Source organism: Rosa rugosa, chromosome 6, assembly GCF_958449725.1.
Source record: "Rosa rugosa chromosome 6, drRosRugo1.1, whole genome shotgun sequence".
Lineage (NCBI taxonomy): Eukaryota > Viridiplantae > Streptophyta > Magnoliopsida > Rosales > Rosaceae > Rosa > Rosa rugosa.
This window is the reverse complement of record NC_084825.1, coordinates 25,835,376-25,857,662: the sequence shown is the minus strand read 5'-3', so window position 1 is coordinate 25,857,662 and position 22,287 is coordinate 25,835,376. Positions and strand designations below refer to the sequence as shown.

General features: G+C 39.3%; 3 protein-coding genes across 3 annotated transcripts; all 3 read right to left on the bottom strand.

The window, feature by feature from the left end:
- Positions 1 to 6,884: 6,884 nt before the first annotated feature.
- On the bottom strand, positions 6,885 to 7,912 carry LOC133714972 (large ribosomal subunit protein uL3c). The gene has a single exon (XM_062141261.1). The coding sequence runs from the start codon at positions 7,829 to 7,831 to the stop codon at positions 7,037 to 7,039; it is 795 nt and encodes a 264-aa protein (XP_061997245.1). The 5' UTR covers positions 7,832 to 7,912; the 3' UTR covers positions 6,885 to 7,036.
- Positions 7,913 to 9,245: 1,333 nt separating this feature from the next.
- LOC133715214 (UDP-glucose 6-dehydrogenase 1-like) lies at positions 9,246 to 12,219 on the bottom strand. Its single transcript, XM_062141622.1, has 2 exons — positions 12,086 to 12,219; positions 9,246 to 10,967 (listed from the first exon to the last, which is right to left on the bottom strand). The coding sequence occupies exon 2, from the start codon at positions 10,946 to 10,948 to the stop codon at positions 9,500 to 9,502; it is 1,449 nt and encodes a 482-aa protein (XP_061997606.1). The 5' UTR covers positions 10,949 to 10,967; positions 12,086 to 12,219; the 3' UTR covers positions 9,246 to 9,499.
- A 3,211-nt stretch (positions 12,220 to 15,430) lies between these two features.
- Positions 15,431 to 20,126, bottom strand: LOC133717565 (peroxisomal membrane protein 13-like). Its single transcript, XM_062144288.1, has 6 exons — positions 19,969 to 20,126; positions 19,759 to 19,879; positions 17,244 to 17,477; positions 16,765 to 17,111; positions 16,436 to 16,528; positions 15,431 to 16,037 (listed from the first exon to the last, which is right to left on the bottom strand). The coding sequence occupies exons 2-6, from the start codon at positions 19,763 to 19,765 to the stop codon at positions 15,816 to 15,818; spliced, it is 903 nt and encodes a 300-aa protein (XP_062000272.1). The 5' UTR covers positions 19,766 to 19,879; positions 19,969 to 20,126; the 3' UTR covers positions 15,431 to 15,815.
- Between the last annotated feature and the right edge of the window lie 2,161 nt (positions 20,127 to 22,287).

Here is a 22,287-nt window from a genome sequence, read left to right as displayed (position 1 = left end):
GAATTTTACAAAATGGTGGCAACTCAGCATCAACAATCCATCAGAGTGTTTCAGTCTGACAATGGTGGAGAGTTTGTGAATGGCCCTATGATTGAGTTTTGCCGGTCACATGGAATTCGTCATCAAACCTCTAATTCTTATACTCCTCAACAGAATGGTTTAGCAGAACGGAAGAACAGGCAATTGATGGAAGTTGTTCGTGCTTCCTTGTTTGGCATGAATGTACCTCGGTCCTATTGGGGCGAAGCAGTGAAATCAGCAGCATATCTTATCAACCGTACTCCTTCACGGGTGATTGAGTTTCAGAATCCTCATCAGAAGCTTCATACACTTTTGACCATCCCTTCTATGCCTAATTTGGAGCCCCGGGTGTTTGGGTGCACAACTTATGTTCATATTCCCAAGCCTCAACGTAGCAAGCTTGATCCCCGTGCCAGTAAGTGTATATTTGTTGGTTATGCTGACTTCCAGAAGGGTTATCGATGTTATGATCCTCTTACTGGCACTATACATATATCTCTTGATGTCTCATTCCGTGAATCTGAGCCATATTACTCAGGGGGAGCTTCTCAGTCTTCCCTTCAGGGAGAGAGGTTATGAAGGGAATCCTTGTTCTATTATTGATTTTGATGTCTTTGAAGACTTGGAAGATTTGGAGGAACGATTTGAAGGTAGAAATTCCGAAACAGAAAATGCAACTGCCGAACAGAGTGTTGTAAATTCCGAAACAGAAAATTCGACTGCTGAACAGAGTGTTGTAAATTCCGAAACAGAAAATGCGACTGCCGAACGGAGTGTTGTGAATTCCGAAACAAAGAATGCGACTGCCGAACAGAGTGTTGTGAATTCCGAAACAGAGAATGCAACTGCTGAAACTGCCGAACAGAGCGTTGTGAATTCCGAGACAGAAGAAACGACTTTTCTGGATAGTTTGAAACAAAATCAAGACGTATCCGAAGCTCACACACAAGATATTCCCCCTTCTGCCCCACCAACTGAAGATCCCAGTCAGAATGATCCACCTCAGGTACCCCTAAACTTTAATGAGTCTTCTGGGTTAGAAAGTGTCGAACCTAGGAAATCACAAAGGGTTACCAAGGGAATTCCTAAGAAACAATATGAACCAGATATCAAAGCCAAAGCTAAATACCCTATAGCTAATTTTATGTCTAACCATAGGATTTCTGGGTCACATGCACTTGTTGTTGATCAATTATCTACTGTATCTATTCCTAGTAACGTGCAGGATGCATTGATGAATCCAAAATGGACAAAGGCGATGAATGAAGAATTGGAAGCTCTTCAGAAAAATGCAACATGGGAGCTAGTACCTATGCCGGTTGGAAAGAAGACTGTAGGATGTCGTTGGGTATTTACTGTGAAGCTTAATGCAGATGGAACTATTAATAGATACAAAGCGAGGTTGGTTGCCAAAGGATATACACAATGCTATGGGATTGATTATGAGGAGACTTTTGCACCTGTGGCAAAGATTAATACTATCCGGATTCTAATCTCACTTGCAGCAAACAAAGATTGGCCCTTGCACCAGTTTGATGTGAAGAATGCGTTTCTTAATGGGAATTTGGAGGAAGAAGTGTACATGGATATGCCCCCAGGTGTTAAGAATTACCCAAGTGATGTTGGCAAGGTGTGTAAATTGAAGAAGTCTTTGTATGGCCTGAAGCAGTCTCCAAGAGCTTGGTTTGGAAGATTTTCAAAGTCCATGAAAGCCTTTGGGTACAGACAGAGCAATTCTGACCATACCTTGTTTATCAAACGCAAGAATGGTAAGATTACAGCTCTTATTGTGTATGTTGATGACATGATTGTTACAGGGGATGATCCGAAAGAGATGAATGAATTGCAAAAGTATCTGTCAAAGGAGTTTGAAATGAAGGATCTGGGACAACTGAAGTATTTTCTGGGTATTGAAGTTGCAAGGTCTAAGAAGGGGATTTTGCTTTCACAAAGGAAGTATGTCCTTGATTTACTTGCTGAAACAGGAATGCTGGACTGCAGACCAATGGAGACACCCATTGAGATGAATCACAGACTTGTTATTTATCCTGATCAAGTTCCAACTGACAAAGGGAGGTATCAACGTCTTGTAGGAAGGTTGATTTATCTTTCACATACTAGACCTGATATTGCTTATGCTGTGAGTGTTGTTAGTCAATTTATGCATTGTCCTAGTGAAGAGCATATGGATGCAGTCTTTCGTATTTTGAAGTACTTGAAGATGGCGCCAGGTAAAGGGTTACTGTTTCAGAAAAAAGATGAATTGGAAGTTGTTGGGTACACAGATGCAGATTGGGCTGGTGATAAAACTGACAGACGTTCTACATCTGGGTACTTCACTTTTGTTGGAGGGAACCTTGTCACCTGGCGTAGCAAAAAGCAGAAAGTTGTTGCCAGATCAAGTGCAGAAGCTGAGTTCCGAGGTATGGCACACGGAGTCTGTGAAATGTTGTGGATTCGTAATGTCTTGAAAGACCTGGGTTACAAGCTTAAAAAGCCTATGGATTTGCATTGTGATAATACAGCTGCCATTGAGATTGCACATAATCCAGTTCAGCATGATAGAACAAAGCATGTGGAGGTTGACCGTCATTTTATTAAAGAAAATCTTGACAGAAAGGTTATTCGCTTTCCATTTGTAAACTCAGAGGAGCAATTAGCTGATGTTCTTACTAAAGGAGTGTCCAGGAAGGTATTTGACAGCTCAGTTGACAAGTTGGGCATGATAGACATCTATGCACCAACTTGAGGGGGAGTGTAGAATCGCTGTAAATCTGTATGTAATTAGGATTTTATTTAATTAGGATATCCTGTAATTATGGAAAGATTGTTTCCTATTAGAGTTAGACTACTCCTTTGTACTTATATATATACCCTCATTGTGGGATGAATAGAATTATCGAATTAACCCTGAATTGAAGTATTCTTTTCTACTCTAGGAGTGTGATCACCGGTAAGAGAAAGAGAAGGAGAGGAGTTGCTCTAGAGAGAACTTAGATCATCTTAGAGATGTTTTGATGTTGTGTTGTGAATGTGTGTTTTAGAATGAGAGGAGAAGGTGTTTATATAGGGAAGAAAAAGAAGAGTGAAATGATGAGTGGAAGAAAAATAATGAAAGTAGATCTAAGTTCACTTGTAAAATATGGAAAAGATAGAGAAAAGATGAAATGAAAGCAAAGCATGAAGGTGCAGCAACATGGAAGTGGTGATGATCTATTAAAGAGATTGTAGAAGAAAAATATATCCAAGGAAAAAGAGAAAAGCATCTAGCTTTCTTCATGTGGGTAGGAAACATGAACATGTGAATATTGAGCTGGTTTTAGGTTAGTTTCTGCCCCTTTATTCCTTCAATTATTTCTCCAACAAGACTTCATTATATGCCTTCGACTTCTTTATATGAAATGTTCCACTATGAGTGTAGATCATCCTGACAAATTTTCAGAGTTTTATTCCATGTGGTTGGGCCGAAAATGCTGCTGGACCTCTTACAGGTCCAGTTTTCCAGTTTTGCTTCTGTAGAAAATTGGGCTGATTGTTTGAAGATCTTCCACTCAAAAAAAGCTCTTGCACTCTTCATAAGAAATGATCCTTGGGTGTCTAGAATGGATCTGGAAAGTTTCAGCACATTTCGTTTTCATTTGGTTAGTCTGCCACCCCTCCTTCCTTGTCTAGCTCGGTTTTTCCTAGCCGAAGTAGGAAAATATGCTAAAGTTGACTTGTCATACTTCCATAGTAGGCTTTATTTAGCCTCTAAATATATATTTCGAGCTTGTCGACAATATATAGCTTGAGCCACTGACATTGGCTCAATTTCTCCAACACATGCCTTGTCAGGCCAAAATGTTCATTTTGGGTCCAAACAAAGACCACGATATCTTGGAGGTCTACAGAATAGACCTTAGTCGCTATATCTTCGAACGATGCAGAGATTATTTCTCTTCACGAAGTGGTTCGTGAATAGATATGGATTGGATCCATAGTCACGCATGTTCGAATAGTTGTGGTTTGAAAGTCTGCCACAGATGAGCCTACAAGCATTTAGGATAATGTTGCTTATTTTTTTAACAAATGAAGCAAGGCTACAGCAAAAGCGACAACACCAAGCATAATCAGCAACAACAGACTTCCTCAAAGATTGAAATGAATCAAATCCAATCAGAGGATAATGTAGCGAACTTATTCACTAAAAGTCGTTACATAAATCCACCTTCGAGAAACATGTTAAAAGCATCGGATTGGAAAGGTTATCCGAACTCTCATGATTGAAGCAATCAGGGAGAGATATTGACATCAGGGGGAGTTATGATGTCTACATGGTCGATCTCGAAGAGTGAAGGACGTATTGTACTCTTTTTCCTCCTCGAGCTTGTTTTTTTCCCACAGGGTTTTACACTCGAGTAAGGTTTTAACGAGGCAACAGATGAAGCGTCACCGCCGAGTTCAAGCAGCACAAAGGGGAGTATCCAGAAACATACTCCACACTCAACGCGAGTTGTACTCTTTTTCTCCTTAGACCAAGGTTGTTTTTTCCCACAGGGTTTTATTACTTGGCAAGGTTTTTAACAAGGCAACTTAGAAGCGCATGGCCTAGACAAATACTATTGACATGAAATATCCAAGGGGGAGTGTTATAGTATAAATGAATTATGGTTATTTCATGTAAATGTAAATATGTACTTGAGTGTATAGAACAAAGTACTTGAGTGTATAGCATAGGTATGAGGACTTGTGTAGCATAAAGTAAATGGGAAAACAACAAGCATAGCAGCCCTTACTATTGGAATTGCAGCTGTGATCATTGCAGCAGCCATTGTAGATTTACAAACCAAAGTTCATGGTTACCAAATTGGTTTCCTCTTTGAGCATTCACACTACAAAGAATTTCCTATAAATACACCCTTGTATGAGATGAATAATACACACAATTCAGATTCATTACTCTCTCTCTCTCTCTGTTAATTTCCGTGTTTCCTTAAACAGGTTACACTTTATTTTTGGTTCAGGAGCAGGAAATGATTGGGGTTTAGAATTTATGGGCGTGCACCAGTAACTGTGATTTTTATAGTTTATCTACAATCATAAGGGGACACCAAGTTTTCAGGCACGCTGCAAAGTGCAAATCAATGTCCATGTGCAAGCTTAGGTGACAGCTCAGGAGAGGATCCTCTCCCAGGAAACTAATACAGTAGTACTATCCTGTGCTTGTGGGGATAATCAAGAGAAGACAGATTTATGGAATAGAGTTTGCCCCCTATAATTTCTCTTTGGCAACATATGTACAGACAAGAACGTACTCGGTAATCTGTTATACAAGAAGTATAGCCAGGTTACAGGTCTTTAGGTTCATATGTGGTCCAGCTCAGCATGAGCAGCGAGGGCCTTTAATGTGGAAAGTTTCCATTGTGAAACACTACATAGGTGACACAATGATGATTCCAAAAGTTTTTAATCTTTAAAATTGCATTGCAAGTCTGTTGAAAAAAAGAGGCTAGTGTCTTCGGCAAAGAAGCAAACTGTGGTCGTCACGCTGTCTTGCTAATCAAGGAAGTAAGCTTGCTAATGACGATTAAGCTCGGTCCAAGATGTCAAAATAGATAGTGGAAGAGTTGAAAAGTTTGTTAAGACCACTAGTCAGTCAGTTTTAGTATAAATACCTGCACTTCGCTCATTGTACTAGTTAACCAGCGTGAAAACTACCAAAGAAAGTACGAGCTTTTCTGCAATTTTTTCTGCTTCTTTCTTAAAATTTCAATCACCATTATGACGATAACTTTCACCGCTATCTTTTCTTGAGAAACTAGATACATACCGACTTTCTATAGAGAGGAGAAATCTATACTGATTTGAAATCTTTACTAGTCCTTATATCAGTATTGATTAATTTCTTTCTCACTCGTAACTTCTGTATAATGAAAATTCTTTCCTACTTTACTGAACAGCAACCATTTATCAATCCCAAATCCTTGAATAATTGGATTAAGGCATTTCAAGTAGCGTGAACATGATTTAAGGAAGCATCAGTAGTATTTTGTTATATTAAATAGTATTCCAATAAGCTCTAACCAAACATGGCAATTGGCAAGTATGATTGTACATTTAAAAAATAAAGAGCATGTAGCCAAAGGATAGAGTGATGCCACAGAAAATCACTATTTTCTGTAGTATCTCTACTATCCCCATGTAGTTTTCAAGGATGATTGCTTTTCCAGAAACCATGCCCTTTATTTTTTATTTTTTAAAGGGAAAAATTTTACAAAAGATTTGCATTTTCACAGCACATAAGTATAATTCAAATTAATGATATTTGCTCCGTGACCAGGTGAGGTGCTGCCAAATTCATCCAAACAAGACTAGTTAACAGCTGACATAAGTTAATGACAATATTAAACTTCACAAAACCAAATAAATAACCTTTCAAGTGAGTGACCACTTTCACTGCTATTTTTAACCAATTTCTCTATTCATAATTTCATTATATCAAAGCAAACAACTTCTCCAATTAGGTGTACCATTCATCAATTGCAAATACTAGGATTAAGGCAGGCTTTTGTCTAGGACAGGAGTCACAGGACACAGTATTACATTTGAGTCAAAATTTTTGCTTTTCTATCATAACATTGTGCTCACTCTTTCTTTTGAAGATATACTAGTTCCATATGGACTTTATAAACTAAAAAAAAAAAATTGTTACAAGAAGCTACATATATGCCTACATTTACAAATACACATTTATGCAGTGATGATACAGAAAAATAGCCAGCATGCTTGTCTTAGTTCATAATTAGAACAACCATATTTCCAGTTTCACAGAAACTATCTTACATTTGATATTAGACAATATAAACCAGTGATTCTTGTTCCTACAATCAAAAAGTGCTTCGAATATCATAACAAACAAGGCCACAGCCAGATTACATGCTATAAGGAATGCAGCCAAATCGCTGATATGAGTCAATGACAATACAAAAATTCACAAAATAAAGCTAAGAAAAACCCGAAAATCCGAAATTGGAGCTTAACTCTTAGGGATATTCTTCCCTACAATCTTAGCCGGAGTAATGCGGAGAAGGTTCCCAGGCTTACCAGGAAGAGCACCATTAATCATAACCACATTGAGGTCCTTATCAATCTTGACAATCTTGAGCTTCCTGATCTTGGTCTTAGTCCCTCCCATTCTCCCAGGCATCTTCTTCCCCTTGTAAACCCTCCCCGGCGTGGTTCCGGCCCCAATCGACCCAAGCTGTCTGTGACTCTTGGACCCATGAGTCATCAGCCCCCTCTTGAAATGGTGCCTCTTAATCCCACCCTGAAACCCTTTTCCGATCGTGGTTCCGGCGACGTCGACGAGGTCACCCTCCTTGAAGAGCTCGCTGAAATCAAGCTTCTGGTTGGGCTCAAACCCTTCAATGTCCTGAAGACGAAACTCCTGGAGGTGGCGGAGAGGGATTGCGCCGGCCTTGTTGAGATGGCCCATTTCGGGCTTGGTGAGTTTCCGGTCGCGGATGCGGCGGTAGCCGACTTGGACGGCGTCGTAGCCGTCGGTGGCTTGGGTTTTGATTTGGGTGACAATGTTGCCTTCTTTGAAGCCGACGACGGTGACGGGGACGACCTTGCCGTTGGGTTCGAAGAAGCTCATCATGCCGAGCTTGGTGGCCATGACGCCGATGCCGGCCTCCATGCTCATCATGGTGACTGTGGAGTGGGGCTTCTTGTGGGTTTTGGTGAGGAGGGGGAATGGGTTTTTGGGTGTGAGGAAGGGAGAGGGTTTGAGATTGGGAAGGAGAGCATTTTGGATTGGAAGAAGTGCCATATTTTTGGGTTTGGTTTTCTCTCTATAGAGAGCAGAAGTTGGGAGTGAAGAAGAAGAAGAAGACTGGTCTTATCCTCAAAGGAATTGGGGTCTGGGAGAGTGGCAATCTACTGATAAGCACGACCACCCCAACTCCATGGGCGTTACCCAAAAGATAACAAGATAAAATTTCAAATATGGCTAAATGTTTCGAGAAACTAAGTGAGCTAATATAATGTGCTATATGAAGTTGATTAGTTCTAATCGGAGGTAGGGGCATATCTATACCTCAACCCAAAATTCGTTTATTATTTCACTAGCAAAATCTTACGTAGTTGTCTTTGGTTCAGTTGGCAAAGTGACAAGTTGTTTCCCTAACAATTTTGGTTAGAATCTTCTTAAAGACAATTTACGCCTGTATTTTCTCTGTTGTTTTGTCATTTTCTTCTTTTGTTTCTTTTTTCCTTTTTTTTTTTTTTGGTTACAAGCGGGGCCTAAAAGACCCAAACAAAACAACAAAAGAAACTAAGAACTGGAACAAAACCCAGTCCTCCTAGCTCTAGTTACAGCAGATAGATCATCTAAGAAAGCTTGGGCAGCATGAATAGGGGGATCATCAAAGGTGATCAGTCCAAGCTCATGATCAATGCTATTCTTGGCAAGGGCATCCGCAGTCATATTGCATTCCCTAAAGATGTGAGCAAGCCCTAAATTTAGTCTCAAAATTCTTAGACGCATTAAAAAAATATATATATCTTATGAAAAAGCCCTAAATTAATATCATGGATCTGTCACTGCTTGGAGGTAGACCGATTCCATGTTTAGTAGACTAGTTTGAGATTACTTTATCTTCGTATTGAACAAGTTTACTTGATGTATCCGTACATTAGTTGATGTAACGGTGCAATGATGTACCGCAAAACTTTTACTATAATATGAGCGTCAACCATTACCTGGTCATCTAACCTATCTAGCAGATTGATAGGGGAATTCTCTAGCAAATCTGCACATGACAACCAAGATCCATAAGCCCTATTACCAAGTCAGAGTCTCTTACAATCAGCGATGCTACATACCGTCTGATGGAAGTTAAAAAGTTGAGTCTGAGAGTCACCTTTCTAACGTAAACTCTCCCTCGCACAAAATGGCGAAAATGCTTTAGTTTGGAACCAGCAGCAGCACAACAATGTCAAGTAAGATATATTTGTGAAACTTTTCTGAAATTTTAGATTTGAGAGACATTTCCCTTAAAATAATTGGGTTTTAAGAGCCGTTTAGAAATGAGTACCAGGTAAAGGGACTCAAACATAAGTTGAAATCATATCCAAGACTACAGTCCACATAAACTATAGCCAAGTTAGAATGTCTAGAACTCAAAGAACAGACAAACTTTCCATCTCTTACAGCATGTACTAATTCAAATTTAAACCCACAATCAAAATTCAAATGCTTACAGCAAAACTAAAACATATTATAAGCAATTAACAATCCTGTGTAATAGAAAAGTAACAAAACAGGTATAATAACTTCATGCCAGGCAAAACAAGGGCCTGTTACTTCAACAAAAATTATACCAAATATCCTGACCAATATATGGAGGAAAGAAAGTACAAAAGTCCATGAAAAATATAGAAAAGAATCGAACTAACTGTGATCTTCGACCTTGAAAGCACTCAAACTCCGTTATTTTTATGCCACAGCAGGCATGTCATTCAGCCATGCATCCAGGGGCTTTCCAATTGAGTAAACAATAAAACCAATCTCACGCAATTTATTGGCATCAACCACGTTCCTTCCATCAAATATGAATGCCGGTTTCTGCATACCCTCGTAGATCTTCTGGTAATCAAGAGTCTTAAACTCATCCCATTCGGTCAGAATGCAAACACCATGGGAATCCTTTGCTGCCTCATAGGCATCCTTGACCACACGAACCTTCTCAAGGGTAGTGGTATCACTCATCGGCCGTAGGTGAAGAGGATGGTCCCAGTCAAATTTCTTCGATGTGAGATCCATCTTGATCTGGTCTTCAGTAACCTGTGGGTCATATATGCTCAGGTCGGCGTTGTCACCCAACAACCCCTGGCACACATCAATAGCGGGGGTCTCCCTAGTGTCACCAGTATCTTTCTTGAAGGCAAAACCAAGAATGGCAATCTTCTTCTTGGACACTGTGTTAAACATGGAAGCAACAACACGGTTCACAAAACGGCTCTTCTGATAATCATTGATCTTAATGACCTGTTTCCAGTACTCTGCCACCTCTGGAAGGCCATTGCATTCGCAGATGTAAACCAGATTCAGGATATCCTTCTGGAAGCAAGATCCACCAAAACCAACACTACCATTAAGGAACTTTGGTCCTATCCTACTATCCTTGCCAACAGCATATGACACTTGTGCAACATTGGCCCCTGTAGCCTCACAAAGAGCAGACATGGCATTGACAGATGAAATTCTCTGGGCCAAGAATGCGTTGGCAGCAAGCTTGGAGAGCTCTGCAGACCAAAGATTGGTGGTGAGGATTTTGTCTTCAGGCACCCACTGAGCATAAACATCCTTCAATGCTTGGACAGCCTTCTGGCCTTCAGGGGTCTCCCTGCCACCAATGAGGACACGATCCGGGTGAAAAAGGTCTTCGATTGCAGTTCCCTCAGCAAGAAATTCTGGGTTTGAGAGAATTTGGAATTGGATTTCTGATTTGTTGTTGTGGGTCAAAATCTTTTCTATTGCCTCAGCTGTTTTGACTGGGACTGTCGATTTCTCAACAACAATTTTGCTGGACTTTGATACACGAGCAATCATTCGAGCAGCACTCTCCCAATAAGTCAGATCGGCTGCTTTGCCTGCTCCAAGACCCGTTGTTTTGGTTGGGGTGTTGACAGAGACAAACACTATATCAGCTTCCATCACGCTCTCATCCACCTTGGTGCTGAAGAATAGGTTCTTGCCTCGGCACTGCTTGACAACATCATCAAGACCAGGCTCATAAATTGGAAGTGTGTCACTGTTCCAAGCATCAATCCGTTTCTGATTAAGATCAACAACAACAACTTCAACAGCGGGGCACTTGAGTGCAATCACTGCCATCGTAGGACCCCCGACATATCCAGCACCAATGCAACAGATCTTCACCATTTTCGTTTCACTCTATAACCTGTTCATATATTATGTTCATTTATATCATGATCAAAACAAGATAAAAAAACAAAAGTAAAATGCCAAACAAGATGAAACCAGACAAGGTATTTAAAACATAACATATACTGATATACTCTACCTATGCAAAAGGGTTGCATTATTCAAATGATAGGGGTAGTTAGATCTAAAAGAAAATTATATGGTGAAGAAACCAGACAAGGTTCACATCAAAAATAAAAAACAACATCCACCAGACAAGGTTCTTGATCCAGTGCAATCAGTTTTGAAACAAACAAACCTATTCACTACGTTAAGATTAGATAAACCTATACACCAAAGAAAAAATCTCAGATGAACCTATTCATCAGATTAAGGTAAGATAAATAGAAACAAACAAAAAAAAATTATCCCTGACGTTCTTGGTAGTGGACAAATATCATAAACTGAATTCAACAAAATCAGCAACAACAAGTCAACAACAACATACAACAGAAGAGACATTATAGCTAATTCCAACAGCCTAATCATTCCCCAAGTCAGGTTACAAAAACATGATTGAATACTAATTCATTTCTTCGATTTAATGAACCAATATAAAGACACAGTAGTACAGAGACAAACAATACTCTAAGACAAAACGCCGACGTTTCACGAATAAAGAAAACATGAAAAATACAAATCTGGGATCCCTATTGATAATCATCAATGCATTTGACAACATTACTGATCATAATTGAGATCAAATCAAATCGCCAAAAGGTATATTAATGATCCAGATCTAGATCCCCTTAATGAAGCATTGACAATCACCAGATCCATTCAATAAAACCACATTTTCATCCTCCAACTGTACAAAATTCAAAAAATAACGCTCAAAACAGCTGCAACTACAATACCTTCATTACCAAGAATCAAAATCACATTCACATCCCACACAAATGCAAGTAGATCTAGAATTATCAAACCACACCCAAAATTTATCAACCGTAACAGAATCAGATCAGATGTATGGAAACACGAATCATCATCATCATGGTTACTCAATCATTCATAAATCATCAAACAAAAGAAAATGTGAGTAGATCTGAAGAATGAAACGAAGAAAATCAACGACGAAGGAATGGTGGAATATACCGGAAAAGCTAGCTCGCTCCTTGTTCTTCTGCTGGGTTCCTTTCCTTAGGGAGAATTTACTGATGCCTCCTAATTCATTGCAACTGCAATGCACGACTTGGTTTAAATAGCAGAGCGAATTTGATTCAATGGCAACGGGAGACTATCAGGTGCGGGCTAAGACTGTGCGGGTTTGATGCGAACTTGCAACATCAGCCATTGGATCAGAGCTGCGGTTCGCATTTAAACATATAAGGAAAGTTTTCGTGGTTTGACCAGTTTTTTTGAAAAGAACTTGATAGAAATGGAGAATTGAATATTCGTAATATTAATGGAGATCATTTTTGTTTTTCAATCGTTCAAAATTAAATTGATTATGTAACCAAAAAAGAAAAATTAAATTGATTATCATTATAGGGGAAATTACTGGTCCCCCCTTTAACTTTTGGTGCGTCGACAGTTCAGTCCCTGCTATTTCAATTTTAACAGATAACTCCCCACACATTCAAATTTCACACAATTTAGTCCAAAATGATCATTTTACCCCTCACTTCCTTTTTTTTATATATCTAATATATACACACACATATATACATATATCTACACATACATACATACATACATATATATATATATATATATATATATATATATATATATATATATATATATATATATCTACATATACATATACATATATATACACACACACATATGTATAAAATTATACATATATTTATATATCTACATATACATACATACATATATATATATATATATATATATATATATATATATATATATATATATATATATAGATATACACACACACACATTAGATATATAAAAGTCGTGCATTTTTTTTATAATATGAAACATAAACATAGTATATAGACTTACCAAATACATAAACACATTAGATATATATGTATACATATATATATATATATATATATATATATATATATATATATATATATATAAAGAGAGAGAAGAATAAAAAATATACACACACACACACACATATATATACATATGTATAAAAGAGAGAGAGAGAAGAATAAAAAAAAACAAAAAAAAATAAGTGAGGGGTAAAATGGTAATTTTGGATCAAATTGTGTGAAATTTGAATGTTTGAGATATATATATGTGTGTGTGTATATATATATATGTATATATATATATATATATATATGTATATATATATATATATATGTATGTATGTATGTATGTGTAGATATATGTATATATGTGTGTGTATATATTAGATATATAAAAAAAATAAGTGAGGGGTAAAATGGTAATTTTGGATCAAATTGTGTGAAATTTGAATGTTTGAGGAGTTATCTGTTAAAATTGGAATAACAGGGACTGAACTGTCGACGCACCAAAAGTTAAAGGGGGGACCAGTAATTTCCCCATTATAATATACTGTCATCATAAAATATGTACATTGCATTACTTTAAAAACAAGCGAAAATATTCACCTGGTCAGTTATTGACCAAGAAAATAATACTCAACCACCCTTAGAGATGTAAATCCAATGGCAGAGAGAATTATTATTAAGTTGAGGTATTTTATTTTCCACATTTGGATGTAAATCTAAGGGTTATTGAGTATAAATTATTTGGTCAGCAACTGACCAGGTGAACACCACTGTGAAGACAAATATCTTTTAGTTGGGTGATTCTTATTTTATTTTAATTAGATTAGAGTCATAGATCTCACGAACGAAAATCACTAGTTAGTAGGAGATGAGCAAACTGGTTCTGAGGACACTGACACCAAGGGGCTTGCTCGAATTTGGCATTATGGGTGTGGGAGTGGGTTCCCCATTTACATTGCAAGTTAGGGGCGAGGAGCTTTAAAATGGCCAGATTGAGACTCAATGCCGATTTATACATAGACGCATCTAAGCTGGTCGAGATGGTCATTAAGGTGATGGCATGACCTGCACGACCCTCTGTTATGTCTTATGGAACATTTTCTTTTTATACGTAAGAAATTATTTTCTTATTTTGTACGTAACGTTAATGTAGTGAGTGCCTCACCAAATGATTTTGTTTGTTTGTCCAGTTGTTGAGAAAAGGAGATCGATGGAGGAGCTGTGGATCTCCTTGTATGAATAAAATGCTCAAATTAAACATTTTGGTGGCAAAGCACAAGCGGAGGACCCCGCCAGAACGCGCGGGCAAGTAAGCTTCAATTTGGCAGGTCTAGTAGGTGGAGTACTAATACAGTTACAAACTCACCCTCTTCTAAGACCTCAAGACATTGAAGGAAATCTACTTTCACCTTTAAAAGGAGTGCATGGAGCTCAAAGCCGAGTTTGAGTCCTTGCACTTGCCATTCCTAGAACCCTAAGGATTCTTCCTCTTGAACATTGTCACTCAAAAGCGCAAAGGTTAATTCAAATGCTACTCATCAAGAGAAGGAGCATGTTCACTTGCATCATTATCGATTAACTCTCTCGCTGATACTCGTAGGATATGCAAGAATCATCTTGAATATAGATCATAATCCTCCCCGTTATGATGAGGTATGTGACTCGAAAGCTGAGATTTGGTGGCTCCGCCACAACCACCAGGGGAGTTCCCAGCATGACATGATCGTGAGCCATCATCTGTATCACCCCCATCATTCATTAACATCGTTGCAACCAACCACGGCACCATCTCATTCCAACTATCTATGTCATAAGCACACTCAATGTGTTCATGCCAACCATGGAAGTGTTTCTTCCTGATTATTGCAGAAGCATCTAGAGATACAGGATAGTTACCACCACAGGGTACTCTGTATCCTCTACGATATTCCAAATTTAATTTCTGCAACACATTATTATCGTTATCATTGTTTGGAGGGTCAAACCTATTCTGCTCGATCGGCACGCTTCCGGAGAGCATGAAGACATTAAAATAGTAGCTGATAAGGTCCTTACGTGCTCGCGAAGAAAGAGCCACTGAGAGATTATCCCAGAACTTCGTACCCAATGTCCTCAGCTGACATGCTGTCTCTCACATTGTACAGAACCAGCACCAGCACTCATACAGTTGTTTCTGGCTCCCAAATATTCAGCAGAAGTTTGCTGATGCTCAATGTTAGGCATACAGATGTAAAATGACACAGGTACTCGTCAGCAATCCCTCATCAACACCCATAAAATATGAACGTTCGTGTTGATAATTCATTATCTGTAGTTGTGAACCATCATGGCCTCGCTCTGGATTCTGGAACACACGGTTAATTCTGGTGTCTCATGGAAACTAGGTTTCGATGAGATGAACAGATCTTGTCAGATGAAGTTAGTAATCAATTAACTCCTGTACAATTTCATAAAGTTTGTATACAAGTTAAAGTCGAAATACTAGAACTCTCTCAGATTCCTCATCCAATAATCATGCCGAAGCATAGCAAGCAAAATACCCGACATCACAAAATTCAGTAGATCAGACAATTATTTTGGGGTTAAAAGAGACATTTCTTGCAGCGGTGTGTTACGGATACAAAAGAGGTAGCCAGGGTAACCATTTAACCATTTCATCCAGTGACACAGAGCTTACCATTTAACCCATGATCAGACTTCGGTATGTGTTGCAGAGACTACATGACTTCGATGCTACAATCATATTTGCACAGGTTTTCATTAAGAATGAGGAGTCAGCAGATGTTTTCTTCTTTCTTCTGTTTAACTGAACGGAAGAAGCGATTCACAGGTCAATCAAATGACAATGATTTGTCTTGCCTCTGTCATTTACTGGTATCATTTCCCCAAACATTCTCCCAGGAACCACTAGGAGCAGCCTTTGGTCCCTCAATGTAATTACGGTTTTCAGGGGCACTGCCGGGTCCAGGAGACGGAAGACCATTAGGTCCTTGTGGAGGCCCCATCTTGGGTTTTGTTCTGATTCCCAATATTCTCAATACAAACCTAGCTAGCTCCCCGTACAACATACCAGAGCGATCAAAAAGCTGCAACAGAGTATTGTCAAAACAGTCAGCAGAATTTAAGCATTTTCTGAGATGATTTAAATGCTCACACGGCTATGGCAATTATCCACTATAACCAAGCAAGTGAGAATATGTAAAGGCTTGACCCCCATAGAATTTATTATTCAGGTGCCTAAAACTATTCTTTTGCATGAAGACAAGGCAACTTAGGGATGGCATTACCACTTTAACAACAAAGTACAAAAGGAAGATAGCAATACACAACATAAACTTTAGCCAAACATGTTAAATTTTTGGACTTTCTACAGCTCTAAACCCCTCATTCTGAAGGGTTGCCAATGCATTTGCCAATTTTTCCTGCAACAATGTGTTGATTCTATGCTCGAGACAAATTAGAATATATAATGGCAGATAAAAACCTGAAGAAGAGCAGTCATGAACAAATGCAATGCCTGTGTATTCTGGTCTATTAGAATTGCAATCCGACCGAAAAAGTTAACCACACCTTGCATCTGCAAGAACAGGAACAATTGAGAGTATCTGTATTAAATGTATCATCAACTAGTTCACTCTAACAAAAACTTTATTTGATCTCAATGGTAGTAAGGAAACCTATTAATAAAGCATCCTCATTTATTCATTAGAAAGTTCTGAATTCTACAATGTTATAAAATAATAATATATTAGCTATCAAGCATTTTTCATCCCTCCAACAGAAATTACTACCAAGTCAAAAGGAGATGCTTACCACCCGAAGTACTGAAACCCAAAACCCTGGTGGAGATGGAGGACCACCATATGGATCATTTGGATCTTGACCTCCATAAGGACCACCCATGCCCATTCCATAGCCACCCATTGGGCCTCCCATGCCACTATTGTACATTCCACCACCATACATCCCAGAAGACCCAGCCCCGTACATCCCAGAAGATCCACCATAAAGCCCACCATATCCTCCGGTATACATGCTGTTGCCATTCATCCCTCCACCATATAATCCTCCATTGCCACCATATGTACCACCATACATTCCAGATATGCCAGTCATTCCAGAGCCATAACCTGAGTTATAGTTCGTAGTAGAACCATAGCCTGTCATAGGCAAACATAACATAAATTAATATTAAAAAAATGACACACACACACACACAGAGATATATGGAAACCAAGAAAAATGGAAAGCCACAAACAAGGGGAGGGAGGGAAAAGAACTTGTTCACAAACCTCCATATGTGTTACTTCCATAGTTCTGCACCCAAGGCCTAGAGGGAACAGGCCTACCAAGAGTATTTCGATTAATTATGGCGGTTTTATCAGTACTTGATACTATTTCTCCAGGTCTAGCAGTTCCTGAAGCCTCCACTACATCACTTGTGCTTCCAGCTGATGATGGTTTAAAAGGTGCAGGCCCAGAGGAGGAGCCTGCTTGCTCCCACGGCTTAGGCGGAGGACCATTACCTGCAAAAGGCATCATTATTATGCAGTCCAAACGTAAAAGTGAAAGGCACCAATGCCCAAACTGTACAGCAAAAAGATAAAAAACAGTAACCCCAAAAGAAACTCCCAAAGAGAAATAAAATTGCTAAACTACTTTTGCCCGCCTGCCAGTCCCTCAAAATACAAGAGAAGCTGTGATCTTTAAAAGCCTCAGAAACTGAAGCCAAAGAGCGGACCAAAATCTCACTCTCTCCCAAAACTCCTCAATCTCTGCCCCTTTAACTCAAAATTCTCCTATTTCTTTTCATCCACAGCACCCAAAAAACAGCCAAGACACCACAGCCCCACAACACTTTGGCTTTCTTCCCTTTACCAAACTGATAATGGTTTTCAGAAAACAAAGCAGAAATCTCCACTGGGGACTCCTAAACCACCCCAGCCTCCATATATAACTTCTGCCGAGGATAGGCAGTCACCCCACAATGCAAAAAATAAAAATATATTAATAACAAAAAATTTGCACTCTCTCCATTCAATTTGCACAAGACACACTAATGAGGCGAGACCAGCAAGTTGGCCTCCTCCATTGAAGCATCTGAGAAGCATTCACTCTGATGCGCCACCAACAAGGCAACAAGCCTAAGACCTTCATCTTTGGAGGAACTTTGGCATTCCAAATGAACTTTGCAGGAGAAAAGCTTGGATCAGAGCTACCCTCATTCAGAAAATTGTGAATGTACTTGCAGAAGAAATACCAAATGCTTCCAACTTCCATTTCCTCACATCCCTTTTTGAACTCATCAAATTAATTCTTTCTACCAATCCAAGCACATAAAGAAACTTCTTTTGTCTCCTCATCATGTAAATTTTGTCCTAAAACCAAAGTTCCAACTCACCGGGAAAGTGTTTAGAATGGCTAGATGTTCGATAAATGTGTGATTGAATCTTGACGATTTAAAAAGTTTTGGCAACGTTTCATTAAAAAGTTTGTAACCAGTCCAATTGTCATCCCAGAATCTTACTCCTCCCCCGTTACCCACTACAATCTGAAAACATTTAGAAAATTGTCCAAACCAGCTGAAATGTCCTTCCAAGGGCTTCTGCTAGAACCTCGATGAACAAGATTAGAGTCTGATTCAGTTTCATGATAACTATACTTGTGATTAGACTGTGCCACGAGGAGTCTCTCTCCACAGGAAATCTCCACAGCCACATCCCCAGCGAGATATTCTTCACAATGAAATTTCAGATCTCCAGACCTCCTTCTCTTTAGTACTTCTGGAAACCCCATTCCAATCACTAAGGTGATCATTGTTTATTATCAACCCTGAAACCAAATCTAAGCTCTCTAAGATCAAATTCAGATCAGCACAACTCTGCTCATCATCTAAAAAAGACAATGGTATCATCAGCAAACTGAACGTGAGTAAATTCAATATTTTCTCTCCCTACAGCCAAACTTCAATAAACTACAATTCTCAGCCCTCTCTGTTAGTCTGGTTAAAAACAATTACCAACCAGAATAAAGAAAAAAGGGTGACTGATCCCCTTGTTTCAAACCTCTAGTACCTTCAGACTTCCCTCTTGGTCTCCATTTAAATTGCAGGAGAATTTGCTAATTTAAGACACCACCCAATCCACTTGCTCCATCTGAGTCCCAAGCCCTAATTTCCCAATACAGAATCCAAAAAATTCCAGTCCAGATGACTGTCGGCTTTCTCAAAGTCAATTTTCAACTAGACCCCCTTTCTTTTCCATTCTCACCTCATCGACCACCTAATCTGCCACCAGAACTGCACCAAGAATCTACCTATTCTTTAGCAAAAGGTCCCTAGACACAAGACACAGTGTCTTTCACCACCTGGCCTTAATCTTCCAGTCAACACTTTTGCAACGATCTTGTACAAGTTTGTAGACAAACTGAACGGCTTCAGGCCCATGGTTTGCTTCCTTCATAGGCTCCAACCCCCTCTAGTACCGACCTAGCTATTTTTCGAGGCCCCAGTTCCGAGCACATGTTCGCCAAGGAGGCTTGGGGATTTCTAGGTGTCAAAACTAGTAACAATAACAATGCTAATAAGAAAGATGAGTGCAATTACACACAATTTTCGACACGCATATATATCAAAACGGAACAAATGCTAGCAAAGAATAAGGCATAACTTAGCTTCCAGCATTAGCTTTAAGCTAACCAGAAATCATCTTCAAATCATGAACAGATGCACATATTACAAACAATAGCCAGCTCTGTAATTCCAAATAAACCTAGGTCTGGATAGAAAGCATGATCAAATATACTTACCGGCCATTAGATGGATCAAACAGATTGATCAGAGGTATGAGATCAATCGCTCTGGGGGAAAGAGAATGCGACGAGGGAGACAAGTGCCACAATCGAAACGAACAATGATCTAACAGATGAACTAAAATAAAAAAATCAAGAATCAAAATTGTTGTCTAATGGATTCGCTAAAACTATTGCGTTGCAAACAAGAGAAAATTATCAACGAACCTGAAGCTCAGGGGTGGGGCTTGGACTCCCATCAGAATTGCAGAGACTGATCACGAAGGTAGAAGACGATGTTAGAGCCTTATGCGAATTGAAAATTCTTGTATGTATTAAGCGGTGCACATTTTTTTTTTTTTGAGAGCTTTATTTTATTAAAATTTTCGGTGGTGCTATTCACACAGACACACACCCTCCTTATTTTTCGAATTAAAGTCTAACTGTTTAAGGAAAAGAGATTTTGAGAGAGATTGTAGAGAGAATTGTCCAACATATTATTGAGAATAGGAGCCCTATATATAGGGATTACAAAGTACATATTCTAATGTTACAAGGAATACTAATCCATCTATGATTAGGAATTCTAGAACCTTCTCTCCTATTACTACTCCTAGTTTGATAAGGCACACTAAGTCGATTTTCCTTCAACACTCCCCCTTGTGCCGCTTCAAACTTGGTGGTGACGCTTCATCCGTTGCCTCGTTAAAAACCTTGCCAGGTAACAAAAACCCTGTGGGATAAAAATAACCCTGGTCGAAGGACAAAAAGAGCACAACACGTCCTTCACTCTTCGAGATCGAACATGTAGACATCATAACTCCCCCTAATGTCGATATCTCCCCCTGATTGCTACAATCGTGGGAGTTCGGATAACTTTCTCAATCCGATGCTCTTCACATGTTTCTCGAAGGTGGATTTAGGTAACGACTTAGTGAATAAGTCCGCTACATTATCCTCTGATCGGATTTGATTCACTTCAATCTTTAGAAGTGATTGTTGTTGCTGGTTATAAAAGAACTTAGGCGATATATGCTTGGTGTTGTCGCCTTTGATGAAACCTAACTTCATTTGTTCAATACAAGCTGCATTATCCTCATAAATGCATGTAGGTTCATCTGTGGTAGACTTCAAACCACAACTTCCTTGAATATGTCGAATCACAGACCTTAGCCATATACATTCACGAACGGCTTCATGTAGAGCAATAATCTCTGCATGATTCGAGGAAGTAGCAACAAGGGTCTGTTTCGTAGACCTCCAAGATATCACAGTGCTTCCCATGGTAAAGACATAACCTGTTTGGGAGCGACCTTTGTGAGGGTCAGAGAGGTACCCTGCATCAGCAAATCCCATCAAAACATCATTGTCGTTTTGATGGAGGGGAGTAGGGTGAGGCCGGCCACCCTTGATGGTGGTGGCGGCGTTGGCGGCAACATGGCCGGCCACTATGTTATGGTGGACGGCGGCTCCATGCCTAATGGGGTCCGATCCCATTCTTCCGTCATTCCTCTTCTCTCTGTAGGGATAAAATAGGCCCATATCAATCGTACCTCCTAGGTATCGAAAGATTGTCTTTACACCAATCCAATGGCGGCGTGTTGGCGCAGAGCTATGTCGAGCTAACAAGTTCACTGCGAATGAGATGTCTGGTCTTTGTGCATTGAGCTAAGTACAATAATGCGCCTATTGCACTTAAATAGGGCACTTCGGCCTCTAATGGTTCTTCGTCCTCATCTTTTGGACGAAACGGATCTTTTCCGGGCTCAAGACGACGACCGATCATGGGAGTACTCACAGGCTTTGTTTTATCTTCATTAAAGCGCCTTAGGATTTTCTGAGTATATGCAGACTGATTGATCAAAATCCCATCACTACGGTGCTCGATTTCTAAACTGAGACAAAACCGTGTTTTCCCAAGATCTTTCATCTCAAATTCGGATTTCAATTATTTAGCAGTTTCCTTCAACTCATCTAGAGTTCCAATTAGGTTCATGTCATCGACATAAACTGCTACGATTGCAAATCCGGAACTTGTTCTTTTAATGAACACGCATGGGCATATTTCATTGTTAATATATCCCTTCCCAATCAAGTAGTCACTTAGACGGTTATACCACATCCGTCCGGATTGTTTTAATCCATATAGTGAGCGTTTTAATCTTATTGAAAACGCGCTCCGTGGTTTAGAGCCACTTGATTTGGGTAATTGAAGTCCATCTGGAACCTTCATATATATCTCTGAATCTAGATCCCCATAGAGATATGCTGTAACCACATCCATAAGCTGCATGTCAAGTTTTTCGGAAACTACCAAACTGACAAGGTAGCGGAACGTTATAACGTCCATTACGGGAGAATATGTCTCCTCGTAGTCGATTCCAGGGCGTTGTGAGAAACCTTGCGCCACAAGGCGGGCTTTATATCTTACCACCTCATTTTTCTCATTACGCTTTCTAACAAAGACCCATTTATGGCCAACAGGTTTTACATCTGGGGGTGTCTGCGTTATAGGCCCAAATACCTGTCTCTTTGTTAGTGAATCCA